At 38.4% G+C, this 25,444-nt stretch overlaps 1 protein-coding gene across 1 annotated transcript; it reads left to right on the top strand.

The window, feature by feature from the left end:
- The first annotated feature begins 14,340 nt into the window (after positions 1-14,340).
- On the top strand, positions 14,341-18,385 carry MAP10 (microtubule associated protein 10). The gene has a single exon (XM_026008699.2). The coding sequence runs from the start codon at positions 14,416-14,418 to the stop codon at positions 17,161-17,163; it is 2,748 nt and encodes a 915-aa protein (XP_025864484.2). The 5' UTR covers positions 14,341-14,415; the 3' UTR covers positions 17,164-18,385.
- Positions 18,386-25,444: the final 7,059 nt, after the last annotated feature.

Here is a 25,444-nt window from a genome sequence, read left to right as displayed (position 1 = left end):
AACCAACTGAGCCCCTCAGGCGCTCCACAAGTGTTTTATTCAAAATAATCAATAGCCAAAGTGGCAAATTTGGGGGTGGTATATGTTGATCTCCTCCAAAAGCAAGAGCTTTTAGGTTTGAGGGAAAAAAATATTCATTAACAACTTAATTTCAAGGGTGAAGACAGGAGCAATTCTTCCAACACATTCTAATAAATGAGACATAGCATCATTTCCTCCTTTTGGAAGAGATTTTTTAAAAATTATCTTTATTCTTATTTTTTTTTAGAGAAAGAGAGTATAAGTCGGGTGGCGGGCTGGGCAAAGGGAGAGGGAGAGATAATCTTAAGCAGGCTCCAACACGAGGCTTAATTGCATGACCCTGAGACCATGACCTGAGCCAAAACCAGGACATTTTAAAAAATGAGTATACTTTGCTTGTTATGTGAGAGATGGCACAGTCATCATTCCTAAACACTTAACAATTAATTGTTAACTTAAAAATCTAATGGGGTTGGTAGGCCAATAAACTATGAGTGGGGAAAGAGGGAAGAGACAGAATGGAGGCAGCATGAAGGTGGGGTGCCGGTGGGGGGCAGTTCAGGGAGATATGGCTTGTAAGAGGACTTTGCATGCTAAGAGGACACAGAGAATGGGAGGGAAGGGCTCATGTCACTTGTGTTGTAACATTTTTCCTGGAATGAGGACCAACGAATCACCAGCTTACTAGTTACAACCATATTTCCAGCTGGGGTGCTGATGAGAGAAGCTCACTGGATATGTTTGAAAAACCTCTTGCTCAGACGCCGAATCAGATTTGCTCTAGGTTTCACCAGAGCCCACATCTCTAGAGTCTTTCACTACTCATCTTCCCTTCCTCCGACCGTGCCCCATCCTCTTTAAGATTTTTTTAGTGAATTTTTAAAAATTGTACTATCTTACTGAGAAGACACATTACTTTACCACCTTGACCATTTTTGTAGTGTGCAGTTCAGTGGTGTGAAGTATTTTCATGTAGTTGTGAAGCAAATCTCCAGAACATTTTTGTCTTTTTTTTTAAGATATTATTTATTCATGAGAGACACAAAGAGAGAGGCAGAGACACAGGCAGAGGGAGAAGCAGGCTCCCTGTGGGGAGCCTGATGTAGAACTCAATCCCAGGACCCCGGGATCACAACCTGAGCCAAAGGCAGATGCTCAATCACTGAGCCACCCAGGTGCCCTGACTTCTTTGTCTTTCAAAATGGAAACTCTACATGGTTTAAACAATTCTCTTTTTCCTCTCCCCTTGTCCCTGGTAACCACCATACTGGGTCCACCCCCCCCGCCCCCCATGAATTTGACTACTTTAGTTTGGTCATATAAGTGGATTCATAGAATATTTGTTAGCCTTATGTCTTCAAGGTCCATCTTTGTTGTTTATGAACCAGAATTCCATTCCTTTTTAAGGCTAAATTATATGGCATTAGATATGCCACATTTTGTTTATTCATTCAACTGCTGTTGGACACTTGGGTTTTTTCTACCTCTTGGCTATTGAGATTAGTGTTTCTATGAATACAGATGTGCAAATATCTTACCCAGATCCAGCTTCCAATCATTTTACATATATATGCTCAGTAGTGGGATTGTAAAATCACATGGTAGTTCTTTTTCTAATTTTTTGGAGTACCCCCTGTATTAGTCAGGTAGGGCTGCAATGACTAATTCACCGCAGTCTGGGAAACTTAAAAAACAGAAATTTATTTTCTCATAGTTCAGGAGGCTGGAAGTCCAGGCAGGTAGGTCTGGTTTCTAGTGAGAGCTCTCTCTTTGGCTTGCAAACAGCTGCCTTCTCACAGTGTCCTTGTATGGCCTTTTCTCTATGCACACACACTCCTTGTGTCTGATTTTCTTCTTATAAAGGGCAGCAGTCTGGATTTGGGCTCTACCCTAATAATCTCACTTAACACTCCTTCATTACCTCCCTCAAGGCCTCAGCTTCAAGCAATTCCACTAGGGGATAAGGCATGTGAACTTTAGGGAGACGCAATTTAGTCTGTAGTACTGCCATACACTTCTCCACAGCACTGCATCATTTTATATTTCTACCCACAGGGCACAAGTTTCCAATTTCTCCATACCCTGCTCAATACTGGTTATTTTCTCTTTCTTTGTCAGCAGCCATCCTAATCTGTGTGAGGAGTACCATGCCCCTTTATGTGAAGCCCAGGAAAGTCGAGTAGCCACCCTAATATATATTGAATTCTATTTATGGCAAGTAGTACTGCCCCAATGTGCCAGGCTTTGCAGGTGGGAAGAAACAAAAGAGCAGAGTGATGTTGCAGAGCAGAGGGAATGATTTAAGAGAATCCAAGCTAAATGAACATGGAGTCTATTTTTAGCTGGGCCAGATCATCGTTACCTTCAGAGGTTGCATACATTAAGAGTAATCATTTAAAAGAAGGCATACTTTACGATTACATGGTATCATTTACAAGCTCAGCTGTGGCTTCAGCAGGGTTCCTGTCCCTCCTGCCATCTGGTGGGCCCTGAGCAGTGTTCAAGAGAATGTTCACACCCAGCCCCTGAACAGAAAGGCAGGCTGCAGAGAAGCCTCGAATATCAGCAAGTTGGCGTGCAGAAAAAAGCGCTTAATCCTGTTTTCTTTAATCTCACTACCTACGGCCTTGGATTTAGTCAACCATCACTTCAAAACCCAAGGCAAATTGAACACAGTAGGGTCTCTTTGAAAAGGCCGGCACATTCTACGAGGTTCTCCTTGGTTTCTGTAAAACACTATTCCACGCAGAGAAGAACACTAGAAATTGGGAGGAATCAGAGCTTTCTTTTCAATATTTGCTTTGCAAATTTTTAGCTCAGGATATTTTCCAAACTTTGTGCTCTACACAATCATCATATGAAGGATTATATCCTTCATTTATTAACCCAACAAATATACACAAATCCTGTGTTTAGAAACAAGGTACCACGTTACCTGTGAGAAATAACATTGTCAGGGAGCTTATGGAGAACTACAGGCAATGACTCATGTGTGGAAGAATAATAATACCAGACAGAAAAATCGTTTGCAAGAGAGGCTCAGTGCTGTGGGCGAAGAAAGATTACTTCCGGCCAGGATTTCCAGAAAGCATTTCAAAAAGGGTGTTTGAGTGAGGCTTTTAAGAGAGATCAAGTTTGAAATCTGTGGAGAAGTAGAGGAAGATTATCCCAGGCAGAGTGAAAGCACACTATAAATCTAGCGCTGAGAATGTGTATGAAAGAACAGTCTGGATGGCAGAAAAAAAGGTGGAAAAGGTAGTTGGAATCCGGTCTCAGAGATTCCGGTATTGCTAAGAAGTAAATCATTTCATGCTATTAATTGTCATTTAAAATGTGGAAATGTCACTGTGTACTTGACATGTTACGATATAAATCGTATGTACCTACAGAAACCAGATTTCCTTTCTGAAATTCCAGTTTGAGATATGATAAACACATGCATATTAAGGGGAAAATAAACTTTTCGATGTAAATTATGCCTGTTACCCTAGAATAGCTGATGGGAACTTTGTGAAGTAAGTTGAAAGATATTATATACATACAAAAGGAGAGGTGGAGAGGGAGATTCTTGTAGTAGCAGAGGTTCACCTCTCCACCTCTTGAAGCAGCTCAGCTGGCATTGAGAAACAGGCAAGGTCAGAAAGAATTCCAAATATGCTTGGCCTTTAAACTCTATAAATAGAAGGCATGTTATTTATATCTAACCTACTTACAAATACCCTTTATTTTAAGTGGCTAGCTGGGACAGCCAAAACTTAATTTGGGGTAGTCCAGAAGCTTGCAACTCCAGCAAGGAAAGGAAGTTTCCCCCAGAAACATTGTTATACATTGTGGTTAATTTCTACAGTACTGATATTAGAGAAATATATTTTTATAAGTTTATGGCTTTTGCAGCTGATCTGGTAAGAATCTTGTGAAACAAACACCCTAATACCCTAATATTTTTTATTGTGAAAAGGTCCAAACATACACCAAAGCATAGAAAATAATATCATGAACTTGCATGTACACCTACCACACAGATTCATTTAATTATCAAGATTTCACCACATTTGCTTTACCTACTCATTTTTTTTTAAAATCTGGAAGCATTATAAGGCATTCTAAGAGACGTCATTCCATTCCTACTGCTAGAGTGGGCAGTTAGTTAGGCTTTCACAGGATGGCTGGCGGCCAGCAAAGGGGGGGTCACAAGCCAGCTACCTGGAAAGTTACAGACCTATCCTGGCAGCATTCCAAAGACAAAGCCCCAAGAAGCTGGATCAAACCAGATCAGGCCAAACACAAAGAAGGCCAGAGACCCTGATCAAGTAAGGGAGAAAAGGCATGAAATGCTCTTCCCAAAGAAATCCTCTCCCCAAGTAAGAAATATTCCACCCCCTAGTTAACCACTATCAATAAAAGATAGAGACCCAAAGCCTGGGGCACGCAGCTCTCCCTGGAACTTGCCAGCTCTCCCATCTCAAGAGTGTACTTTCACTTTAATAAACTTCCCTACTTGAACCACTCAACCAAGTGTCTGGTCTGTCCTTGAATTCTTTCTTGCATGGAGACCCTGGGCCTCCAGTGGCATCCTAGGGACAGGCTGAGCAGAGGCCTCAGGGCCCACTGGGAATCTGTTATAGACACAAACATTTTCTTAAATAATCTTAATGAGATTAACACACTTCATATTAATGATGATTCTTTTGTATCATCTAGTGCCAGTTTACAATCACACTGTACCTAGTCTCCAGCATGTCTTTGTTTTAGATGGTTTGAGTAAGAATCCAAAGAAAGGCCCAAACTTGCTTGGTGGTTAAGTCTCTTTAAGACTCCATTGGAGCAGCCCCTTATCTCCCTCCCCTTTCTCCACATCCTTGACTTATTTAAACTGGGTCAGTTTTCTCATGGAACGTTTGATATTCTGCATTTGTCTCTTAGCTTCACTGGTATTATTTTGGTTCCTCTGTACCCCAAAATACATTTTTAAATTGGATATTGTCCATTTCCTACATATGAATACTCTCTTTGGCATAGGCAAGAAAGCTAAGGGAATTTATTGGGATAAACATAAGTTGGGTTTTTTTTTAACCAAGCAGAACTGAATTTTTATTCTAATGCCAGCTTTAATGTCACTTAGTGGTTGTGTAAATTCATATTTGTGTGCATTTTTTAACTTCTCCAAGTTTGTTTCGTTATGAGCATATCGGTAATTTCCTGGGGTTGCTCTGAGGATCACAGGAAGAGAATTTATAAAGATCCGAATCCAATGGCAAGCACAGATAAGAGGCACTACAGAACTGGAAGTATCCAGGGAGTTACTTTAGTGTACACCTAGCTCCAGCATATGACCAGAGCCTCCTAAAGGACTGGTCTGCTTGATGAAGTTACCAACACTTGGTTTATTTCCCATATTTCAAAAGATAGGTATCTTACTAATTATGAAAACAACAGCTGGCTATTTGTTGTTTTTTTTTTTTTTTTTTGAAGAATCTAAATTATATGGGTAGTGATTTAAAAGAAATCCAATTTAAAATGTAATTCCATTAAATGAAACAGCTATTTATATTCATCCTGACAATTAAGCCAAAAGGCCTAACTGTTTATATGTATGAGAAAGAGAGAAGAATTCATGAATTTAACTGTATCATTCAGATACATCCACAGATACACATGCTCCAGAATTGTCTGGGCCTGAGTTCGCATTTGAACATGCATGCTACAGTTTGAGAATCTATGTGATATTCTGGGAGTAAACTTCCCAGAGTTGGTGAACTTGTCCCAGAGTTACACGGTTATGAAATGGAGAAGCTGATATTTGAATCAGGACCCCTAGACTTCACAGCCTATGTAGATTCCTCTAGGCCATGTTTCTAATTGCCAATGACCATCAGAGAACTCTCACTAAACCACTTCTATCAATCTTATGTAACACTGAGTTTATCAAAGAACCCATGTTTTCAAAGCCTTATGATGCTGCATGATTTCCCTGGATCCCTTTCTGGAAGAGATTTATCTAAGTGGGCTTTTAAGCCATTCTTCCCCTTTAATCACCAGTAGAAACTTTGCTTACTCTCCAACCTCAATGCCCTGCCTTCCCTCCCAACCCTCCAGTCTTTCACTCTGTCCTTCTTGAGTGAAGGGATTTCCAACATCAAGTTATGACAAGTTTAAAATAAAAATTGAAAATGCAGTGCAGAGCTTTGGGACAAATTTACAGAATTTCTTTAGATTATTTGCACTATTTACAAATAGCTATTTCATGTCTGTGATGTGGGAAGTGGTAATCATGGTTCTGATCATAACTCTGTCCCTGATGTAATGATAGCATAATGGAAAAAGCTACGATTCCTGCTATCCAGAAACTTAGAAAGGGAAGGGCCAGAAACAAAGAAAAAGAGATCCACATTCAAACCCTGTACACATTCTGAGAATTAAGACCAAGTCATCTTTATTACTAATAGAATATACCACACTGAGTGTTTCTAAAATCCCATGTTTTTACAGTTTAAGTTGTGTGAAGTTCATTGTAATCTTCTAATTGAGATCTTCCTGCCTCAGGAATACATTATATACTTCACTCAGCATAATCCTCTCCATTCCAGCCATGTCAAAGTAAATAATGGGTGAAGTAAGTCAATCAGAGAAGGACAATCATTATATGGTTTCACTCATACGGGGAATATAAAAAATAGTGAAAAATATTATAGGGGAAAGGAGAGAAAATGAGTGAGAAAAATCAGAGGGAGGGTGACAAAACATGAAAGACTCCTAACTCTGGGAAACAAACAAGGGGTAGTGGAAGAGGATGTGGGTGGGGCGATGGGGTGACTGGGTGACGGGCACTGAGAGGGGCACTTGATGGGATGAGCACTGGGTATTATACTATATATTGGCAAATCGAACTCCAATAAAAAATATATATATTAAAAAAAAAAGTAAGGTCTATCATAGCCTCTGTGATCAATCTAAAATCAAATCTTTTGTTTCAAAACACTAACAATCCAAAAATAATTATAAATGTACAAAGTAAAAAAAAAAAAAAAGGAATACATATATATGTAGAACCCTGAAACACAAGCCTTTGGAAGCCAGTGGGAGACAACCCAGGATAGCCAGAGAGCTGCATCAGAAATCCCAGTCTATCTCTCCCTTCTCTTTTTTTTAAAAGATTTTATTTATTTGAGAGAGAGAAAGAGTGCATGAGCATGTTCCAAGTGTGCATAGGCCGAGGAGCAGAGGGAGAGAGACAATCTGCCTCCATGCTCAGCACCAAGCCCGACACGGGGCTTGATCTCATGACCCTGAGATCATGACCCGAGCCAAAATCAAGAGTCAGACATTTATCCGATTGCCAGCCCAGTGCTCCCCACCTCCAAGTCTGTCTCTTAAGCAATTCTCAGAACTAAGGTTTCTAGATTTGTTATGCCAGACAAGCATTTGCAAGGGGATTCTGAATACAGTAAAGGGGAAAGGGCTTTAAATTGACCTTTGTATATTACTGTTAAGTTTATAGATCTTACTTCCTGTATTTTTCTCATTTTCCTTTTAGAATCATCTCTTATTTTAGCTCCTTGTTTTTATGATATCTTTACTTTTTTGTCATATTCTTTTTTAATAGGGTTTATTATTTTTTAGAGCAGTTTTATATGCATAACAAAATTGCACAGAAAGTGTAGAGATTTCTTATATCCCTCCTGACTCCACATATGCATAGTCCTTCCATTATCAACATCCTTCACTAGAGTGGTACATCTGTTCCAATTGGTGAACTTACATTGACACATCAGCATTGCTCAAAGTCCATAGTTCACATTGGGCTTCATTCTTAGTATGCACATTCTATGGGTTTGGACAAATGCATCATGACAGGTATCCATCATCAGGGTAAAAATCCTCTGTGCTCTATTCATCCCTTTCTCCCCTCTAACCTCCTTGGCAACCAACGATTTCTTTTCTTCTTTTTCTTTTTTTCTGTCTCCATAGTTTTGTTTTTCCAGAATGTCATATTGTTGGACTCAGACAGTATAAAGCTTTTCTGATTGGCTTCTTTCACTTAGTAATATGCAGTTAAGTTTCCTCCATATCTTTTCACAGCTTAATAGCTCTTTTGTTTTTTAACCACTGAATAATGTTCTATTCAGATGCACCACAGTTAATTTTCCACTCACCTACTAAAAGACATCTTGGTTGCTTGACTGTCACTGGCAATTATGAAAAATATGCTCTAAACATCTATGCACAGGTTTTTGTGCAGTGGTAAGTTTCTATTCCTTTGGGTAAATACCAAGGAAGGTGATTGCTGGATCATATAGTAAGGGTATGTTTACATTTTAAGATACTGACAAATTGTCTTCCAAAGTGGTGGTACCATTTTGCATTCCCACCAGCAATGAACAAGAGTCTTATTGCTCGCTCCACATCCTCATCAGCATCTGGTGCTGTCAATATTCTGGATTTGGGTCATTTTGATAGATGTGTGTGGTATCACTCTCTTGCTTTAATTTGCATGTTTCTGATGATATACGATCTGGAGCATCCTTTTACATGCTTATTTTCTATTCATGTATCATCTTTGGTGAGGTGTTCTTCAGGTCTTTGGCTCATTTTTTTGTTCAGTGGTTTGTTTTCTCATTGTTGCACTTTAAGAGTTCTTCACATATTTTGATGAACAGTTTCTTAACAAATACACCTTCTGAAAATATTTTCTCTTAGGATTTGTCTTTTTGTTCTTTTAACAGGGTCATTCACAGAGCAAAACATTTTTAATTTTAATAAGATCCAAGATCCAGCTTATCATTTCTTTCTTTCATGGATCATGCCTTTGGTGTTGTATCTAAAAAGTGATTGTTAAACCCAAGGTCATCCAGATTTTGTCCTATGTTATCTTCAAGGAGTTTTATAGTTTTGTGTTTTGCATTTAAGGCTGTGATCCATTTTGAATTAAATTTTGTAAAGCTGTGATTTTTTTTCAATGTGGATGTCCAGCTGTTCCAGCACCATTTGTTGAATAGACTGCCTTTGCTTTTTTGTATTACCTTTATTCCTTTGTCAAAAATCAGTTGATGGGTCTATTTCTGAGCTTTTTATTCTGTCCCATTTTTTAAAAGATTTTATTTATTTGAGAGAGAGAAAGAGCATAAATGGGAGGAGGAACAGAGAGGGAGAAGCAGACTCCTGGCTGAGCAGGGAGCCCAATGTGGGGCTTGATCCCGGGAGTCGGGGATCATGAGCCAAAGGCAGATGCTTAATAGGCTGAGCCACCCAGCTTCCCCTTATTCTGTCTCATTGGTCTATTTGTCTATTCTTTCATTAATACCACATTGATTTAATTACTGTAGCTTTATCATAAGACTTGAAGATGGGTAATGTCAGTTGTTCAACTATGTTCATCAATATTGAATTGGCTATTTTGGGTCTTTTGCCTCTCCATCTAAACTTTCAAATCAGTTTGTTGGTAACCACAAAAATCACTTGCTTGGATTTTGATTGGCTTTGCATTGACTGTATATTAAGTTGGGAATAACTGGTATCTTGACAATATTGGGTCTTCCTTTCCATAGCCATGGACTATTTCTCCATTCATTTAGTTTTTCTTTGATCTTGTCAGAGTTTTCTAGTTTTTCTCAGTACAGATCTGTAACAAAACAGCAAATGAGACTTTGGGTTGACAGGAAGGCAGAGTTTGTTTGAGAGGCAGCCAAACGAGGGCAAGTTTCACCTTCCTGAAAGGGGAGAGAAGAAGTCTTTTATAATCATAGGAGTTGAGACTACATACATATTGATGAAATGGAGGGGGGAAAGTTAACTCTTCATGAGGAAAGATGGAGTATCCTTATTGAGCAAACATATATGTAACATATACCCCATGTTCACTTTGGGGTGGAGACTTCACATCAGAAGGTGGCAAAATTTAGCCCCTAATGTCAGGCAGCTATCTTAAGACAAAAAGGGGCATGCTCTGAGAGTTGGTATAAATTAGATGGGGTCTTGGGCTTGTTAGCTCAGGTAAGAAATGCAGTCTTGCTTGTTCACAGGCTGGAACCCTATCAGTTGACATTGAGTCCAGGCTTCATGGATTTGTTAGTGGGGCTTGAAAAGATAACAATAGCTGATTAGGGAGAAACAGTTCTCTGAAAAACAAACTTTAAATTTTTCTACTAGTTCCGACCTTATTAACCCTGTGGGGCATGCACGGTTTCAGATCTTGTACATATTTTCTTAGATTTATACCTAAGTATGTATGTGTGTATGCATTTATTTGTTTATTTATTATACCTATTTAATTTTAGGGAGGTGCCAATGATAATGGTATTATGTTTTCAATTTCAAATTCCATCTGTTCACTGCTGGTATATAGGAAGACTACAGATTTGAGTATAATAACTTGACATCCTGCAACGTTGCTATTATCACTTATTAGTTCCAAGAGTTTGTCAGTTATTTAGATTTTCTGCACAGATGATCATGTCATCTGCAAATAAAGACAATTTTATTTCTTCCTTGCCAATCTATATACCTTTTATTTCCTTTCCTTTTCTTATTGTCTTATAGCTAGGACTTACAGTTCAATGTTGAAAAGCAGGGATCCCTGGGTGGCGCAGCGGTTTGGCGCCTGCCTTTGGCCCAGGGCGCGATCCTGGAGACCCGGGATCGAATCCCACGTCAGGCTCCCGGTGCATGGAGCCTGCTTCTCCCTCTGCCTGTGTCTCTGCCTCTCTCTCTCTCTCTCTGTGACTATCATAAATAAATAAAAATTTAAAAAAAAAAAAAAAAAAAAGCAGTGGCAAAAGGGGACACACCTGCCTTGTTCCTGATCTTAGTGGAAAAACTTCTATTTTTTTCATCATAAGCCTGATGTTAGCTGTAAGCCTTTTATAGATTACATTCTTCTAAATGGGGGAAAGGAAGCACTGTGTAAAGTTATCCTTAAATAAAGGATATTGGATTTCATTTTCCCCTAGTTAGCTACATGCAGGCCCTCTCTTTACTCAGCTTTAGATCATCTTCCTGGCAGCCATCTTCACCCCTCTCAGTCTATGTCAATTATAGGTGGTTTAGAGCGAATCTGGACTAAGCCAGGAAGTTTATAGGCAGCAGGATGGCTTTACTAATGGGACTTGGAATTAGTATTTGGTGCTTCTAGAATAAGTCCTGGGCATTTTCATGGTCCCTGAGTTACAGACTCCTACTAATTGGGATTTGTTTGGTCCATAAAACTCAATGTCCACCTCACTTCCCTCAGTAGCACCTTAGAGACCTTCCATTTTTCCAAAGCTTAGTAAATTAGGTTGGAGCTATGACATCTACACAGTTTTTGCCAGCCTCCATACTCCTGCAGAAGCTGATGTTTCCCCACATATTTGCATTTCTGCTCCAAAGTAGACCAGCCACCCAGGATATGATGCTGTTCCCTTACTTAATTCCATCACTGCCATATTGTTACAACTTCTGCTAAACCATCCCACCTAGACCTAAATGGATGGATCTAGAGCCCTTATGATATGATATACTGTCTGCCTTTAAAAAGCAGACCCACAGCTCAATCAGTTTCACTAATCCAGTTGCTGTTTCCTCTCAAAATTATTAGTGTCATCATGCCTTACCTTAATGATTGTGACTGTCTCTTTTCACCTTAAAGTTATTCCCCCAGAAAAGGATGTCAGTATCATATCAAATCCTAATTCATTAGAAATCAAGCCAAAATTCTTATAATATGCACAAGAAAACTATAATAGTCATAAGAAAACTCACATAAAAAAGGAACAAGTCTCATTGCCATACTTATCTATGCCTTATATGAAGAAATTAGGTTGCTTCTCCAACTTGATGTTTTGTAAACCTGTATTTCCAGCCCAGATCTCTCAAGGTTTCAGATTCATATATTTAACTTAACCTTCCACCTGGATGTATAACAAGTACATATCGGGACACTGAAACTCATAGTTTTCTCTTCTGGTCTCTCACTTCCTTAAGAGCAATTACAAAAAAAAACCCTGCTTCTCTGTGTCTGATCCATCAACCTAATTGCCTAAAGTAGAAACCTGTGCTTCACCTTCCATTCCCTCATACCTCACATACAATCAATCAACCAGTCCCATTAAATCTCTCTCTGAAATATTTAAGTCTGTTTATTTCTCTCCACACCATTGCCAACATCCTAATCCAGGCCACCCCCACAATAAACTTCAAACTCCTTAACGTTGCATAGCAGATTTATATCTTAAAGCATTAATATACATTAATCCATAGTTTCTTGCCTAGCCCTGCCTTTTCCTATAACAAAAACAGTTGGCCACCACATGAAAGGTAAAGCACAGAGCACATAAACTTTTACAGATTGAGAACAATAGGCGCATGCCGGATAAATTATTTATTCTAACTCAGCTTAGTGCTTTAAAAAATTGAACCAAAAAGTCTGCTATATGGCAAATAGTAAGTAAAATGATATTTATTTTAACAAGATGCCAGGCTATATAAATATAGTATAACACAGTAAATAGTATATTATACTATATAGCATACTATTTAACATGATATACTATATTACTATAATACTAATATTGCATAGTGCTAATATTATAATATTTTTATAAGGTAGATACTACAACTACCTCATTTTTTGATGAGGAAAATGATTCACAAATGGTTGAGAAGCTAATTTATGTCACAGAGACAAGATTTGAGCTAGGTTGTTTGCTTATAGAATTTGGTCTCTCGGCCACAGCATTGTGCTATTTCTCCATGTATGGTCCGTGGACGTTGAAATGTTTTAATTTTCATAGCAAAAGTTTTACTTGTTAAATTTAACACTGTTTACAATTATAAAATATTATTCATATATTGCAATACCAATCATATAGAGTATATGGGCAAAGAATATGAATATATTATCTCTATAGAAACTTTACAAATTATAGAAGCAATGTCCTTATAGAAGAAGGACACTGGTTTCACTGTCTGTATGCAGGAGATATGCAAGTGCTAATATTCCACATTATTAACCCTACCCAAAAGACTTACAGCAGGATGCACATATGGACTCTATGCCATTGCTTTCCATTGGTGAATATGTTGTTTTCTATTGCTCTGTGTCATCCATCCATTAAGCATGTCACTTGATAAACGTTTCCTCTGCAAGTAGCTAGTAAGATTCTCGAGGCCAAGAGTAGTATATATTCTATTTATATATTGCAATGAAACCTCCCTCAGTCTTCACACTAAAGCATCAACTCCCTCCAATTCTGAATTTCCCTTGAGCTTTACAACGTTCTTCTGAGCTTTGATGTAATGGAATTTAACTGTAAATTATAAAGCTGTCTAAAATTAAACATATTCACATAATGTCTGGCAGGAACCTCAAACTACAATCCCAAAAACCCAAAGTAACTTAAAAAAAAAAAATCTATGCCTCATTTTTTTCTCCTTCAGCAGTGAAAAACTTTTATCCGTAACTTCTCGCCTCTAGTCACCAAATTCTAAATTCTGCTCTCACAAATGCCTCTTCTTTCATCTCTCTTTGTCCTCTCCCCTGACCCTGAGCAAGTTCAGGCCACCACCTGCACCAATGGGACAGCCTCCTAGTAGATTGCCCTGAATTCAATTTGTTACTAGTAGAATCCATCCTTTGTATTTGTATAGCTACATTTCTAAACACTGATAGGTTCACACTAGCTCATCCCAAACACCTTGTACAGAACTGTGTCGTTCAAAGCTCTCCGTGGCATCAGTCTTGGGTTCGATCTAGCTGGTTTACTGAGGTTAGAAATATGTGTCCTTGAGAATCTGGGATAGTGCTCTAAGATCTTTTCCCCTCCCCAAACTGTGTATTTGTTTTGTTAAATGGAATCATTAACATTAATCTCACACATGGTGATTGCTCAAATGGAAATGGGGCCACACCCGCTGTGCGTCTCGGTGCTATCATAATTTACCCAGATAGGGGCTCCCACGCTGCTTCACAGCAGTGTCATCACCTTTTGGGTGGAGCCGGAGAAGACAGAGAAGGCCGACCCTGGAGAGTGACCTGCCTTTCTTCTGCCCTGGGGTCTGGAGTCCTGATTTACTTTCAATTTTCCCCAGAGTTAGACCTGACCTCAAAATTGCATGAGATCTGCATGGATAAAAACGTGGCCAAAACAAACAAACAAACAAACAAACAAAAAAGTCTGTTTTCTTGCCATCATATTATCATGCTTCAGTGTTAAAAGTGATTGTGTTAACGTAAGCCTGGAAAGCAAGATGCGTGGAGCAGCCACAATCCCCAGAGCAACTGCTGCCCAGACCTGCAGGGGTCCCCCTTAAGTCTCGCGAGAGAACACGCATAGGCGCTGTGGTCCCCTAGACTCTCGCGAGAACCAGCTTCGGCTCCCCTGCCCCGAGCCGGCGGCAGTGTCTCCAGGGGCAACAGCAATGGCGGCCCCCACGTCCGAGCGGCTCTTCTCTCTGGAGCTGCTCGTAGACTGGGTGCGTCTTGAAGCCGGGCTGCTGCCGCCGCCGCCGCCACCCGTAGTCGCGGTGGAGGAGGAGCAAGAGGAGGCCGAGGAGGAGGAGGAGGAGGAGGAGGAGGAGGCACGGCCGCCACCGCCGTCGCGCGCCCTGCGCCCCGCGGTGGCCTTCCGCCTGCTGGACTTCCCCACGCTGCTGGTTTACCCCCCGGAAGGCCCCGGCGCCCCAGCCCCGGAACCCCGGCCCGGCCTGGTCCGCTTCGGTCGCGGCAAGTCCTGTCTCTTCCGCCTGCACGCCGCCACCCTGCACCGCCTGCTCCTGCGGACCCCGCTCCACACCCTGCTGCTGCAGCTGCCCCCGGGGCGCCCGACTCCTGCCCCCCAGCTCCTGGGTGCCTGTAGCATCTCGCTGGCCGCCGCCGCCCACCAGGTCCTGGGGCCGGCCGCCTCCGGCTGCTCCCGGGGTCGCCGAGGAAGTTTCCCCCTGCATGACCAAGTTGGGCAGCGGGTTGGGGACATTGCTCTGGGCTACCGCTTGACTGACTTGGGAAGCAGCCTGCTGAGCCACCTGGAGAGGCCAGTCGCTTCCACGGGAGGTGAGGCCGAGCGTGCAGAAGTCGCTTCCCAAGCCCCGCAGGAAACACAGCAACCCAAGTCACAGCCCGGAACCAAGGATGCTGATAGGTTTCTCGCGAGTTTAAAAATCCCAAAGGCACAGAAGGAGTTGAGGGAAATAGCCTTCCACCGTCAGACCAGCTCCGGTAACACAGTTTCTGTGGAGCATGGCAAAACCAGCTCTGTGTGTTCAAACTCTAGTGGGGTGAGGAGCGTCAGCCCCCCAGATCAGGAAGTCACAGACTTGGACATTGAAACCAACACATTTTGCCCCCCTCCTCTGTATTACACTCATTTGACGCAAGAAAAGATGCCTCCTGTACGGGGTACAATCACCATTAAGCCACAGATCAGTGTACCTGAGGGACTGAATGGTATTTTTCTGGAGGAAAACCGTGCAACTGCCCCAACAGATACTGATTGTCTGAAACATACTAAGTCTGGGACCCGGGAGAGTCCTCCAATGCTCATAAATCCCCCCCATGTTCAGGATGTAGGAACAAGTGATCAAACTGCAGATCATGCCCAAACTGAACAAAATAGAGTTAATACAATAAGGCAGCTGCCTTTGTTAAATGCTTTGTTGGTTGAGTTGTCTGTGTTACACAACCAACCTGTGGCAAGCCCTACTCAAATACATCCTCACCTAGCCTGGTTATATAGAACTGAGGGTAAGAGGTCACCAGAATCTTCTACCAAATGCACATGTAAATCTGAATCTAAGGATAAGCTTTCAATGGGGGGAAATGAAAAGTCCGTGAATCTTCAGTATAAAAAGAACCAAGTTGAAAATCTCAAAAAAGGTAAATATTTTGAAAAGAACAGTGGTAACCCTCCCAAAAGAGTTCCGAGGGGGAAGCTGCTCTATGGTTTAACAAAGACACTTAAACTACGTTTAAAGCAGACAAATCCTGATATGTTGGTAGTACATGAAAAAAGAGAACAGTATAGAAAAATGCAAGCACAGATGTTAGGTACAAAACTCAGAATTCCATCATCTAAAGTTAAAGCATTAAGCTTTGCCAAAGTACATCAGAAGCCACACCAACTACCTAAAGATAAGTGTTTGGAATTAGATGCATCTTTTGCTGAAAACAGTGATACCTCAAAGCAAATCAGTGGAGTTTTGGGTGACCCTAGCACAAGTCAAGAAACTAAACTGAAATGTGCAGCTGAAAAAACAGTAGATTGTAAACATAGAATAAGTAATGGTTTATTGAAAGAAATTGCGAGTCCTGCAAATTCCATTGTTCTGGAAGGGCTTACTCCTGCAAGTATTTTGGAAGGAAAAATGGATATGAAAGTCCAGAGTCCACGTGTTTTCCAACAAGTTGCAGTTGTTGACAGAATTGTGGTAGATAAAGAAATAGAGAATAAACAGGTCAAAACCACTGATATTCTTACTGATAATATGAGTGAAAATAAACCAAGTAAAAATAGTTGCTCTGAAAGCATCTCAGAATTAAAGTATTCAGATGACTTCACCAGCCCTTGCTCTTCTGAAGATTTCTCTACCACTGAGGACACTAGCAGGATTTTACAAGCTCATGATAGCAGTCCAGAGGCAGAAAATCCAAAATATAATCAATGCACAAATAAATCTAGTGAAACAATACTGTCCATAAGAAAAAACAGCAGTGAAAAGAGTTCTATTCTTAGCCCACCTTTTTCAACTGGATCGCCAGTACACTCATATAAAAGATCTCATATTTCAAAGATTCAAGATAAAAGTTTGGAGGAAACATCTAGTATCTCTACCAGTGATTTATCTTTATTACATTGGACTGAGGAAAAAGAAAATCATATAGATCAAAATGGTATGCATGATTCTAAAGTTGTAAAGAGGGATCAGGACATGTCTATAAAACTTAAAACAAGAACTGGTGGCAAGCCTTCAGAAAAAAGCCAGTCACCTCGGACATCTCAAGTGAGTTCTTATCTGCCATCTAATTTGTCAGAACTAGAACTTAATGTTCTGGATAGCAGTACATCAGATCACTTTGAGGAAGAGGATGAAGTTGCTTCACTAAATATTTCCAAGCAATGCAGAGATATTTGTGAATTAGTGATAAATAAACTTCCAGGATATACAGTGTGAAAATACGTGCTTTTAAAAAGCATTTCATTTTCTATAACCTATGTGTACTGTTACGTGAAAAAAAAATTAATAATTCTTTATTTTAGTATATAAATTACATGAGTAATTCTTTTTAAAAAATACATTATTTTGATGTCTAGATGATACTCTGTTATACTGGACAATATTAATCATGAAATTACCTTATAATGTAGGTAAGATTTAGGTTGTTTATCTTATAAGAATAAAAATATCTTTCTAAACTATCTCAAAGTATCTATCTGAAAGTACCAGTCATCCTAAAGCTGACTCAGGCACACCATTAAAAAAAAAAAGAAGAAGGCTAATTAATAATTAGGATAACCTCAGATTTTAATAGGAATAAATCATTTAACAAATATAGAAGAACCTACTTGTATGAGATGCCGAAAGTTACAAAAATATTTAAGATATAGCCCCTGTAGGTAGAGTTTACTGTTTTATACAGATGTGAGTTTTTTAGGGAAATCTTAGATACGTACACACCCCATATCCCCAGTAGGTGAAGTCCTTTTTCTATGTTGTCATTGTGCTCTATACTTCCAATCAGTGTAGTATGTTTTTTGTATCTAGCGCAGTCTGGCATGTGGGTGTGATAAAAGCATGTGTTGAAGGAATTAATAAAGGCCATGCATTTACACTAAGCTGATGGGAGGAACGAAATTAAGCAAACAAGTAGAAATCCTAAGAATAAGCAGCAGAAAATCCTTATTGGAAATATGGTTATTTGACTACAATATTTTTGTTTTGCTGTCTATAAATAGCCTGTAGGTGTTCTCTAAAGTTTTTGGGGAAGAGAAGGAAGTTAAAAGAGATGTCCTCCAGTTTCTTGTATAGAAATTCAATTTATTGTTGTCATTTCAGGTTTTTCCAAAATTGTTAAAAGTATGAAAGTTTGTCTTTAGAAATTCTAGTGATCATTTCTCTATAATTTTTTCCATAGATTTTGTACTTAAACCTTATTCTGTGTTCAAACATTTACATGTACTTTTTTCCGTTATATTTTAATTTTTACACTTTTTAATATGTTTGATATTTTTGGATGTATGAAGCGAAGACCTAATTTTCTTTCCTTTATGAATAATTAAATACCTAAGCATTATCTTTTGAATGATAATAATTGATAAAATTCAGTAAAATGGTAATGAATGAGGATGTTATATTTTGAGAAACAATATGAATAAAAGAAATATGGGAATAAGCATAATGTATTCATGGGACTGAAAATATCTTGATTAGAATGGTAGATTCATGCTACAGAGTGGTAAAAATGAAATTTGTTGAGTAAGAAAAGTCCCAGATTATAGGGAGCCTCAAATGCCAAGAATAATAAAGTCCTAAGCAATAGAAACAATACAGTATTTTATTTTTTTTAAATTTTTAAAAAGATTTTATTTATTTATTTATTCATGAAAGACAGAGAGAAAGGCAGAGACCTAGGGAGAGGGAGAAGCAGGCTCCAGGCAAGGAGTCTGATGTGGGACTCAACCCTAAGATCATGCCCTGAGCCAGGGGCAGGCGCTCAACTGCTGAGCCACCCAGGCATCCCGCAATATGGTATTTTAATTTATAAATGAGCACCAATATGTAGTCATGACATTTTGAATACTATAAATTATTGAAATAATTTATTGGAGGCACAGAAATTATACCAGTAAAAGCTTTGAAATATGAAATGCTTTTTAATGGCTAATGGCTATGATGTTAATTTTTCAGTTAATATAAAACATTTAATATATCATCTCAGAAAATCAAAATAATTAGCTAGATATCAACTTGGTCTGTAAATTGTTAGCAATTTTTCATTACTATGGAAGAGATAAAAATATAAGCAATAATGTCAGAATCATTAGAGAAAGAATTCCTTAAAAACCAACTTTTATTTGATTAGGAGCAAGTCATTGCTTATGATGAGAATAGATGAGAAAAATGATTCATTCAGTGTCTGAGGTGCAACAAAGACTAAGGCATTAATATTCTTCAAATTACAAAACTGAATAGCTGAACAAGGTTTCTTTGAGTTACTCCATCAATATTTATTTCTAGAATTGTGATGTTAGTTTTTATAGCTTAATTCTAGTGAAAAATACTTCTTTCGTGCATTTAGTACTTCCTGTTTACAACCTATCTTTTTTTTTTTACAACCTATCTTCAAATTCTACCTCATGTTTTAATTCTACAAACTATGAACTTAGTTTTTAAAAGAATATCATATTAGATACTACTGCTAAAGCACCTTTATCCCCTGAATTGCTTAAAATCATTGAAACGTGAAATAGTATTTCAGGCTCATAAATAAAGGAGACTTGTCATTTAATTGTTTGTAAAACTAAGCTACTACAATCCAGCTTTTCTGAACTGCTCTGGGCAAAGCTGAATGGGAGAGGATCCAAGAAGCGGTGAGCAACAGAAATGTTAGGACCTACCTCTGTGTAGTATTAATACTTGCCCCTTAGGAGGTAGCTGACAGTGATGAAAGTCCTTTGAACTATTACCATGAGCAGATTGAAAAAGGGCTGTGCAGATGCGTACGATGTGTTGGTTTTTCCCTCCAGTTATATGCATGCTATCGGTATCTTCAGTCGCAAAAGAACAATGATACTAAACTTCTGTCTTGCACTTCTTCTGGCTTTCTGTTGAGAGCCACTCTTTCACTTCTCAATTTTTATTTTTCTGTTTGTAAAAGCAGCACATTTGTTAGGGAATTTTATTTGGGAACCACACTTTTATTTGCTATAAACATAGAGTTAAAGATAATAAGTTAAACTTAATTACACTGTTTTTGGCAGTGCAAAGGAATTTCATAACAAAGCAACATATAAATAACATAAACAATATTTACATTGGTATAATCAAAAACTGTCCTTGGGCCTAGAGATATAGTCATCCTTTAGGCTACTTATGTTTTAATTTGGTTTAAGATATCTGAAGTTGTACAGAATGACAAGTTATGAGATAATGCTTGCTGGATCCTTCTCATTTTTAACCTAAAGCGGTGCAAGGAGAACGTACTTGGTCAGGGACCAAAGCATTTTTACTATTTTTCTCCAGAAATTTCCCTGTCATGCTAGGAGATAACAAATTTCAGGATGAGCATCATTAGGTTGCAGTGCCAAGCCATAGTCATATCATTGCTACCTTATTTTTCAAATACTTCTTTTCTCTTATACTAATAATGCATATTAATTCTAGGAAAAATAGAAAATTCAGTTAAGAGTCTTTACTGTAAAATTGTGTATTAAGGGAAGGTAATAGTCCTTTCCTTCCAAAATCTCAATGAAATCATAGATGTAAAAATAAGAATGAGCCCAGAGTTCATTGCCCTGGAGAACAAGGAAAATGCTGGTGGCGGACAAAACAATTTGAGGAACTTCTGGAAGATAAAGAGCAGGTGGATTATGTTGATGAAAAATGGGATTAGAAATCTACTCTTCAGCATCGTCCAATGAGGGGGCAGCTGGAGAAATGAGAAGATAGTGTTTGTTTTCTAAAGAACCTCCAATATACTTCAAGCTCAGTCAGCAGGCTATGGGACAACTTGGGGGCAGAACAGAACCCTGAGTATGATATGAGAAGCTAGAACCAAGATAAAGGTTATCTTCTGGAAAAGTTGTTGGGACCAAAGAGAGAAACTAGTATTTTTGCTCTTGACACCAAAAGATTTAAAAAAATTTTTTTTCTCATTTTACTGGAGTGGACCACTAACCCTAGTGGCAAATTAAAATGATGTAATCCTGGTCTTTGTAGATGGATGAGTGGTAATTTGCATCCTCAGTCATGTTATATGAATTCTTGGAGATTATTTCTTCATTATAGGATTGGTTTGAGGATTGAATCAAATTTACCTATCATATATGACAGTTGAATGTGCATGTGAGTGTTGGGAGGTAAATTTAGAATTACAGAGAATATACCATGGTATCTGTATTTCTGCCCTAGGGGGACATATATATTTAATTAAAATCTCGGGAAATCAACTCTTCCTTCAAAATGTTTAAATGAATTTTCCATGAGATAGCAAAGCAAAGAGGCCCATGGAGACAAAGCAGGACAAAGGCTTTTGGCCAGGGAAAAAGACTTCAGGACAGAGCAGAGCCACAAAACTAAGCAGAAGAAGGAACCCTTCTCAGAATATTAAGCAGTGGGGTATGTAGTTTTGTGCCTAGAATTAGGGGTGGTAAGAGAAGGGGATGGTGGAAGAAGAGTATGAAAAACTTCCTTCCTGTTCATTAAGAAAGGGAACTCTGAGCCAGGGCATAAATAAAGACAAATATTCTGAAAATACTAAGAAAGCAAACCTAGATGGTTCTGACTACAGGAGGTTGCTTTTAAAACATCTTAAAAATTCTTTTTAATTTTTTTGTCTGGAAATTTGAAGTCTTCCCATACTAGATGCACAAAAATATTTTCCCCTTTAAATGTCTTGGAAGTGAGGATGCAGTGAGTGGGGAAGATGATTTGAGTAATTTGTCATAATAAAAGAACCAGAAGCTTTGAGAATGAGTAGGGAAAAGGTGAGACTTAGCTTTAGGACCTGATATTGTAACTGAATAGGAAAACCCTTGGTAACAGGAATCAAAAGGTTTAGGTTTTAATAAAGAATATTTGTGTTTGTTCAGGAACAGGCCAGGATAGGAGATCAGACAAGCTTCTGAGTAATAGTAGGAAAAAGTTAACAGCTGAAGCCATATATTGTAAAGAAAGAATGTGGAATGGAACAGGTCTATGAGTCAGTAGATGAGTTGGTTACTGTAGGATCAGAAACCTACACTTGTAAGCTTGACTACTTAGAATAGTATCAGTTTTGTTCTTTTATTTTTGTTTGTTTTCTTCTTGGTTTTAATATAGTTCTTTTGAAGGATCTTTTAGTTGAGACACAAGAGCAATAGGAAATGGATTGAGTTATGGCTCATAATTGAGCTGAAATCCTAATGGATGAGCAGGATACTCCCAGGGTCTACATACTGAAAGAAAGAAGATATGAGGGCCCTTAGACAGTCCCTCTTTTCTACCCAAAAATTTGTCCTTTAGCTATTTATTCTCTCCTGAAGACCTTAGAGGGTTTTTCTTTTTGATTTATTAAGGGAAACTGTTCAATTTCGGAGCTTACACCCAACAACTGCCTGGAGTACTGTATTTCATTACTTGTGATTTCAGTGTCAATCCTGTGGAGTGATTTGGGACTGAATTCTGGACTCAGAATGACATAAAACATAGTGGATTGCTTTAGCTATGGAGGAACCTATTGTCAAAAGATTTGGTCCAAAGATGATTGCTTACATATCCAAAATTCTTAAGAATGTTTCCAAGTACTTTGGGACAGCATTTGTTAACCTGAGGGAAAAGATGTTTCTAATATTCTGAAAAGAAAGTCTGAAGTATGAACATCGGCTTTTTGTTAGCAAAGTACTCCCTACCCCCGATATTCTCTGTAATAGCTGGAGGCCAAGTGTTTAAGAGGGCAGAACTTCTATTTCCAGATGGAACTTCCTTCCGTTCTAATGCTCCTTTTCTGGAATATGTGATTTCATGGTGCTCTCTTCTTATTTCACTGATCACAGCATGAGCTCATGCTGTCAATCTTTAAAAACCACTGTTAGAGGTAAGATTTTACTAAAATTATGGTCTAGCTTTTCACTAGAAAATAAATTTGGTCTTTTTAAAAAGGTATTTTGGTTGCATGGTTTCCATTGCCATTAACTTAATACTAATACTTCCTGACACCAAATAGCACTTTAAAGCTGATGAAGGACTTCCAGTATCTCCCATCATCTGCAGAAAAATGCTGTGAGGTAAGCATTAATATAAATAACCAAGGAAGCTGAGGTTGTTTTTCATATCTATAGCCTTTCTCATTTCCATGGAAAAACTGAAAGGCTCTTGTTACAGATATTAGGAAGTTAATATTCCTTCATTATTTATATCATTTCCAGAATCAGAGTGATAGCAATACTCTACAAATAGATAAAAGTTTAATTTTGAACTTTATAAAACTGTGCTGTATTTCAACCCTCCCTATTATTTTGGTGTCTTCCGTTTTTATCTGCTAACTCTATTGTATTTACTAAACCAGTTGTATGCTTTTCTGCATCAACAAGGAGGTGCCCATCTGTGTGCTAAGAATAAGATTATACTCTCAAGAAATCCAGGTGTGGTATTAAAAAGCAGCTGAAAGTGCTTATTGCAATTATTGTCAGAAAAGAAAACTTGAATTCACAGGAATTTTTAACTAGAAGAGATTTTACAAATCATTTAATTCAGCTCCTTCATATTATAGCTACGGAACATGGCCAAAAAATGGGAGTTTGCTAGTCTCTCACTCACTACTACAAGACTGTTTCCATTAGAAAATGCCATTTCATGTATCAAATTTGGAACATTGTAAACCCAAATAGTGTGTCTGGATGATATAACGCTTATATTGAAAACACTAACCAAAGAACTCACTCAGAGATGTGGGAATTCATCCTCTTTGTCACAGAAAAGGCATTTATGTTTAGGACTAGGAGCGGGCACACCTATTAGAGTCCTGGCTCTTCCGCTCACTCTCTATAACCTTGGGCAGGTCCTTTCAGGACTCAATTTTCACATCTGTACAATGAAGAAATTAATAGTATTTTTAAGATTATATAAGGATTGAATGAGGAAATATTGTACTTAAGTGATTAGCATAATCCCTGATATTTATGAAGCTATATTATAGGCTATCATTATGTCTCAAAATCTGATGATATGCAGACTTTTTCCAGACTGGGCAGCTTATTGATAACACCAACCTTTACGTTTTTCCCTAAGCCAAAATTATCTCATCCATGCTCTGAAGCACTTTATGTTTCAAATGCTTACCTTTTCCACATTCTTGAACATACAGCTTCAGAATGAATCTTAATACCAGGAGAAGTCATTTTATATCACCCAAAACTTTACATTAGCTGCCAGAAGGCTGACATACATTTTTACTTTTATTTTTTTTTTTGATATAATTTTTAATATTTTTTAGTAACCACTAATTACTACTAATACAGTTATCTCTTAACTTTTTAGCTTGTTTCTAGTCTTTCTTTCTCTTCCTCCTTCCTCTACCCCTTTGCTCTCCCTCTCCTTCCTCTCCCTCTCTCCCCTTATATTTTTTTGTAGTATATGTGTCTTATGCAAAATTTTACTGAAGTGTAATATTCATACATGTAAGTGCACAAATACAAGAGTGTGGCTCTATGAATTTCCCTAAGTAACATTTCTGTGTAACAGCTTCCAGGTCAAGAAATAAAACATTATCACAACTCTGTCAACCTCCTCAGGCTCCCTTCCAGCTGTTTTCCAACCATCACAAAGGGAAATTCTGTCCTACAATCCAACACCTAGATTAGTTCCACAGGGCCATACCATGTGCACACATCGGTGTCTGGTTTCTTTTGTTCAATCTTATGTTTGTGATCCACCTATATCATGCATAGAGTTGTAGTTTATCTCATTGTTTTCTGGCTTTTCATTGTGTTAATATTGCCCAATTTATTTTTCTATGCTACTGTCAATGAACATTTGGGTTATTTCTAGTATTTTGGTTTTAGGAATCATGCCATTAGCATAGGTGTTTATTTCTAACTACACATACACATTTCCATTGGTAACAATACAATTGATGGGCATTAATATTGAACTTTAGTAGATTCTTCTAGATAATTTAACAAAGTGGTTGTACCAACAGTATACATGTTTTTGTTGTTGTAAACTGTTTACTTTTTGGACGTAGAAAGGACATAGATATCAATCATCATGGTGAAAGTACAGCAGTAGTGACATTATCCAAAATGATTTTCTTAAGAATGTTCACTATCTTGTAGTATTAATACAGGTGAGGTCCAGATAGGAGGCACATTCAAGATAAGGATATCTGAGGGTGAGACACAGTAGTATCAGTCACCCTGACTCATGGGTACCTCTGCTCTTACCAGAAACTGGACACCTGGCACCTGAGTCTTTCTAATTACAGTAAGACATGAACCCACTGGCATCCTGAATTTAACCACTAATGCACATGTCAATTCAATGCTATACTTCTCTTTCCTTGGTGAACTTTGCCATTAAACCCCACCTTCCATTCTCTGACCCATTGTTGGGCCCTTCAACAAGAAATGAGGAATCCAATTAAGTTGTAGAAAAGAAGGGAGATCCTTGCCAGCTGTGATGGAAGCATCAGGTATGGCTCATTGGAAATAGTATAGGTCAGAAGAGGTGTCCATGAAGCTGTACAATCTTAAGCAAC

This window comes from Vulpes vulpes, chromosome 4, assembly GCF_048418805.1.
Source record: "Vulpes vulpes isolate BD-2025 chromosome 4, VulVul3, whole genome shotgun sequence".
Classification (NCBI taxonomy): Eukaryota; Metazoa; Chordata; class Mammalia; order Carnivora; family Canidae; genus Vulpes; species Vulpes vulpes.
The sequence above is the reverse complement of the archived record's forward strand: the minus strand, read 5'-3'. Positions and strand labels throughout refer to the sequence as shown.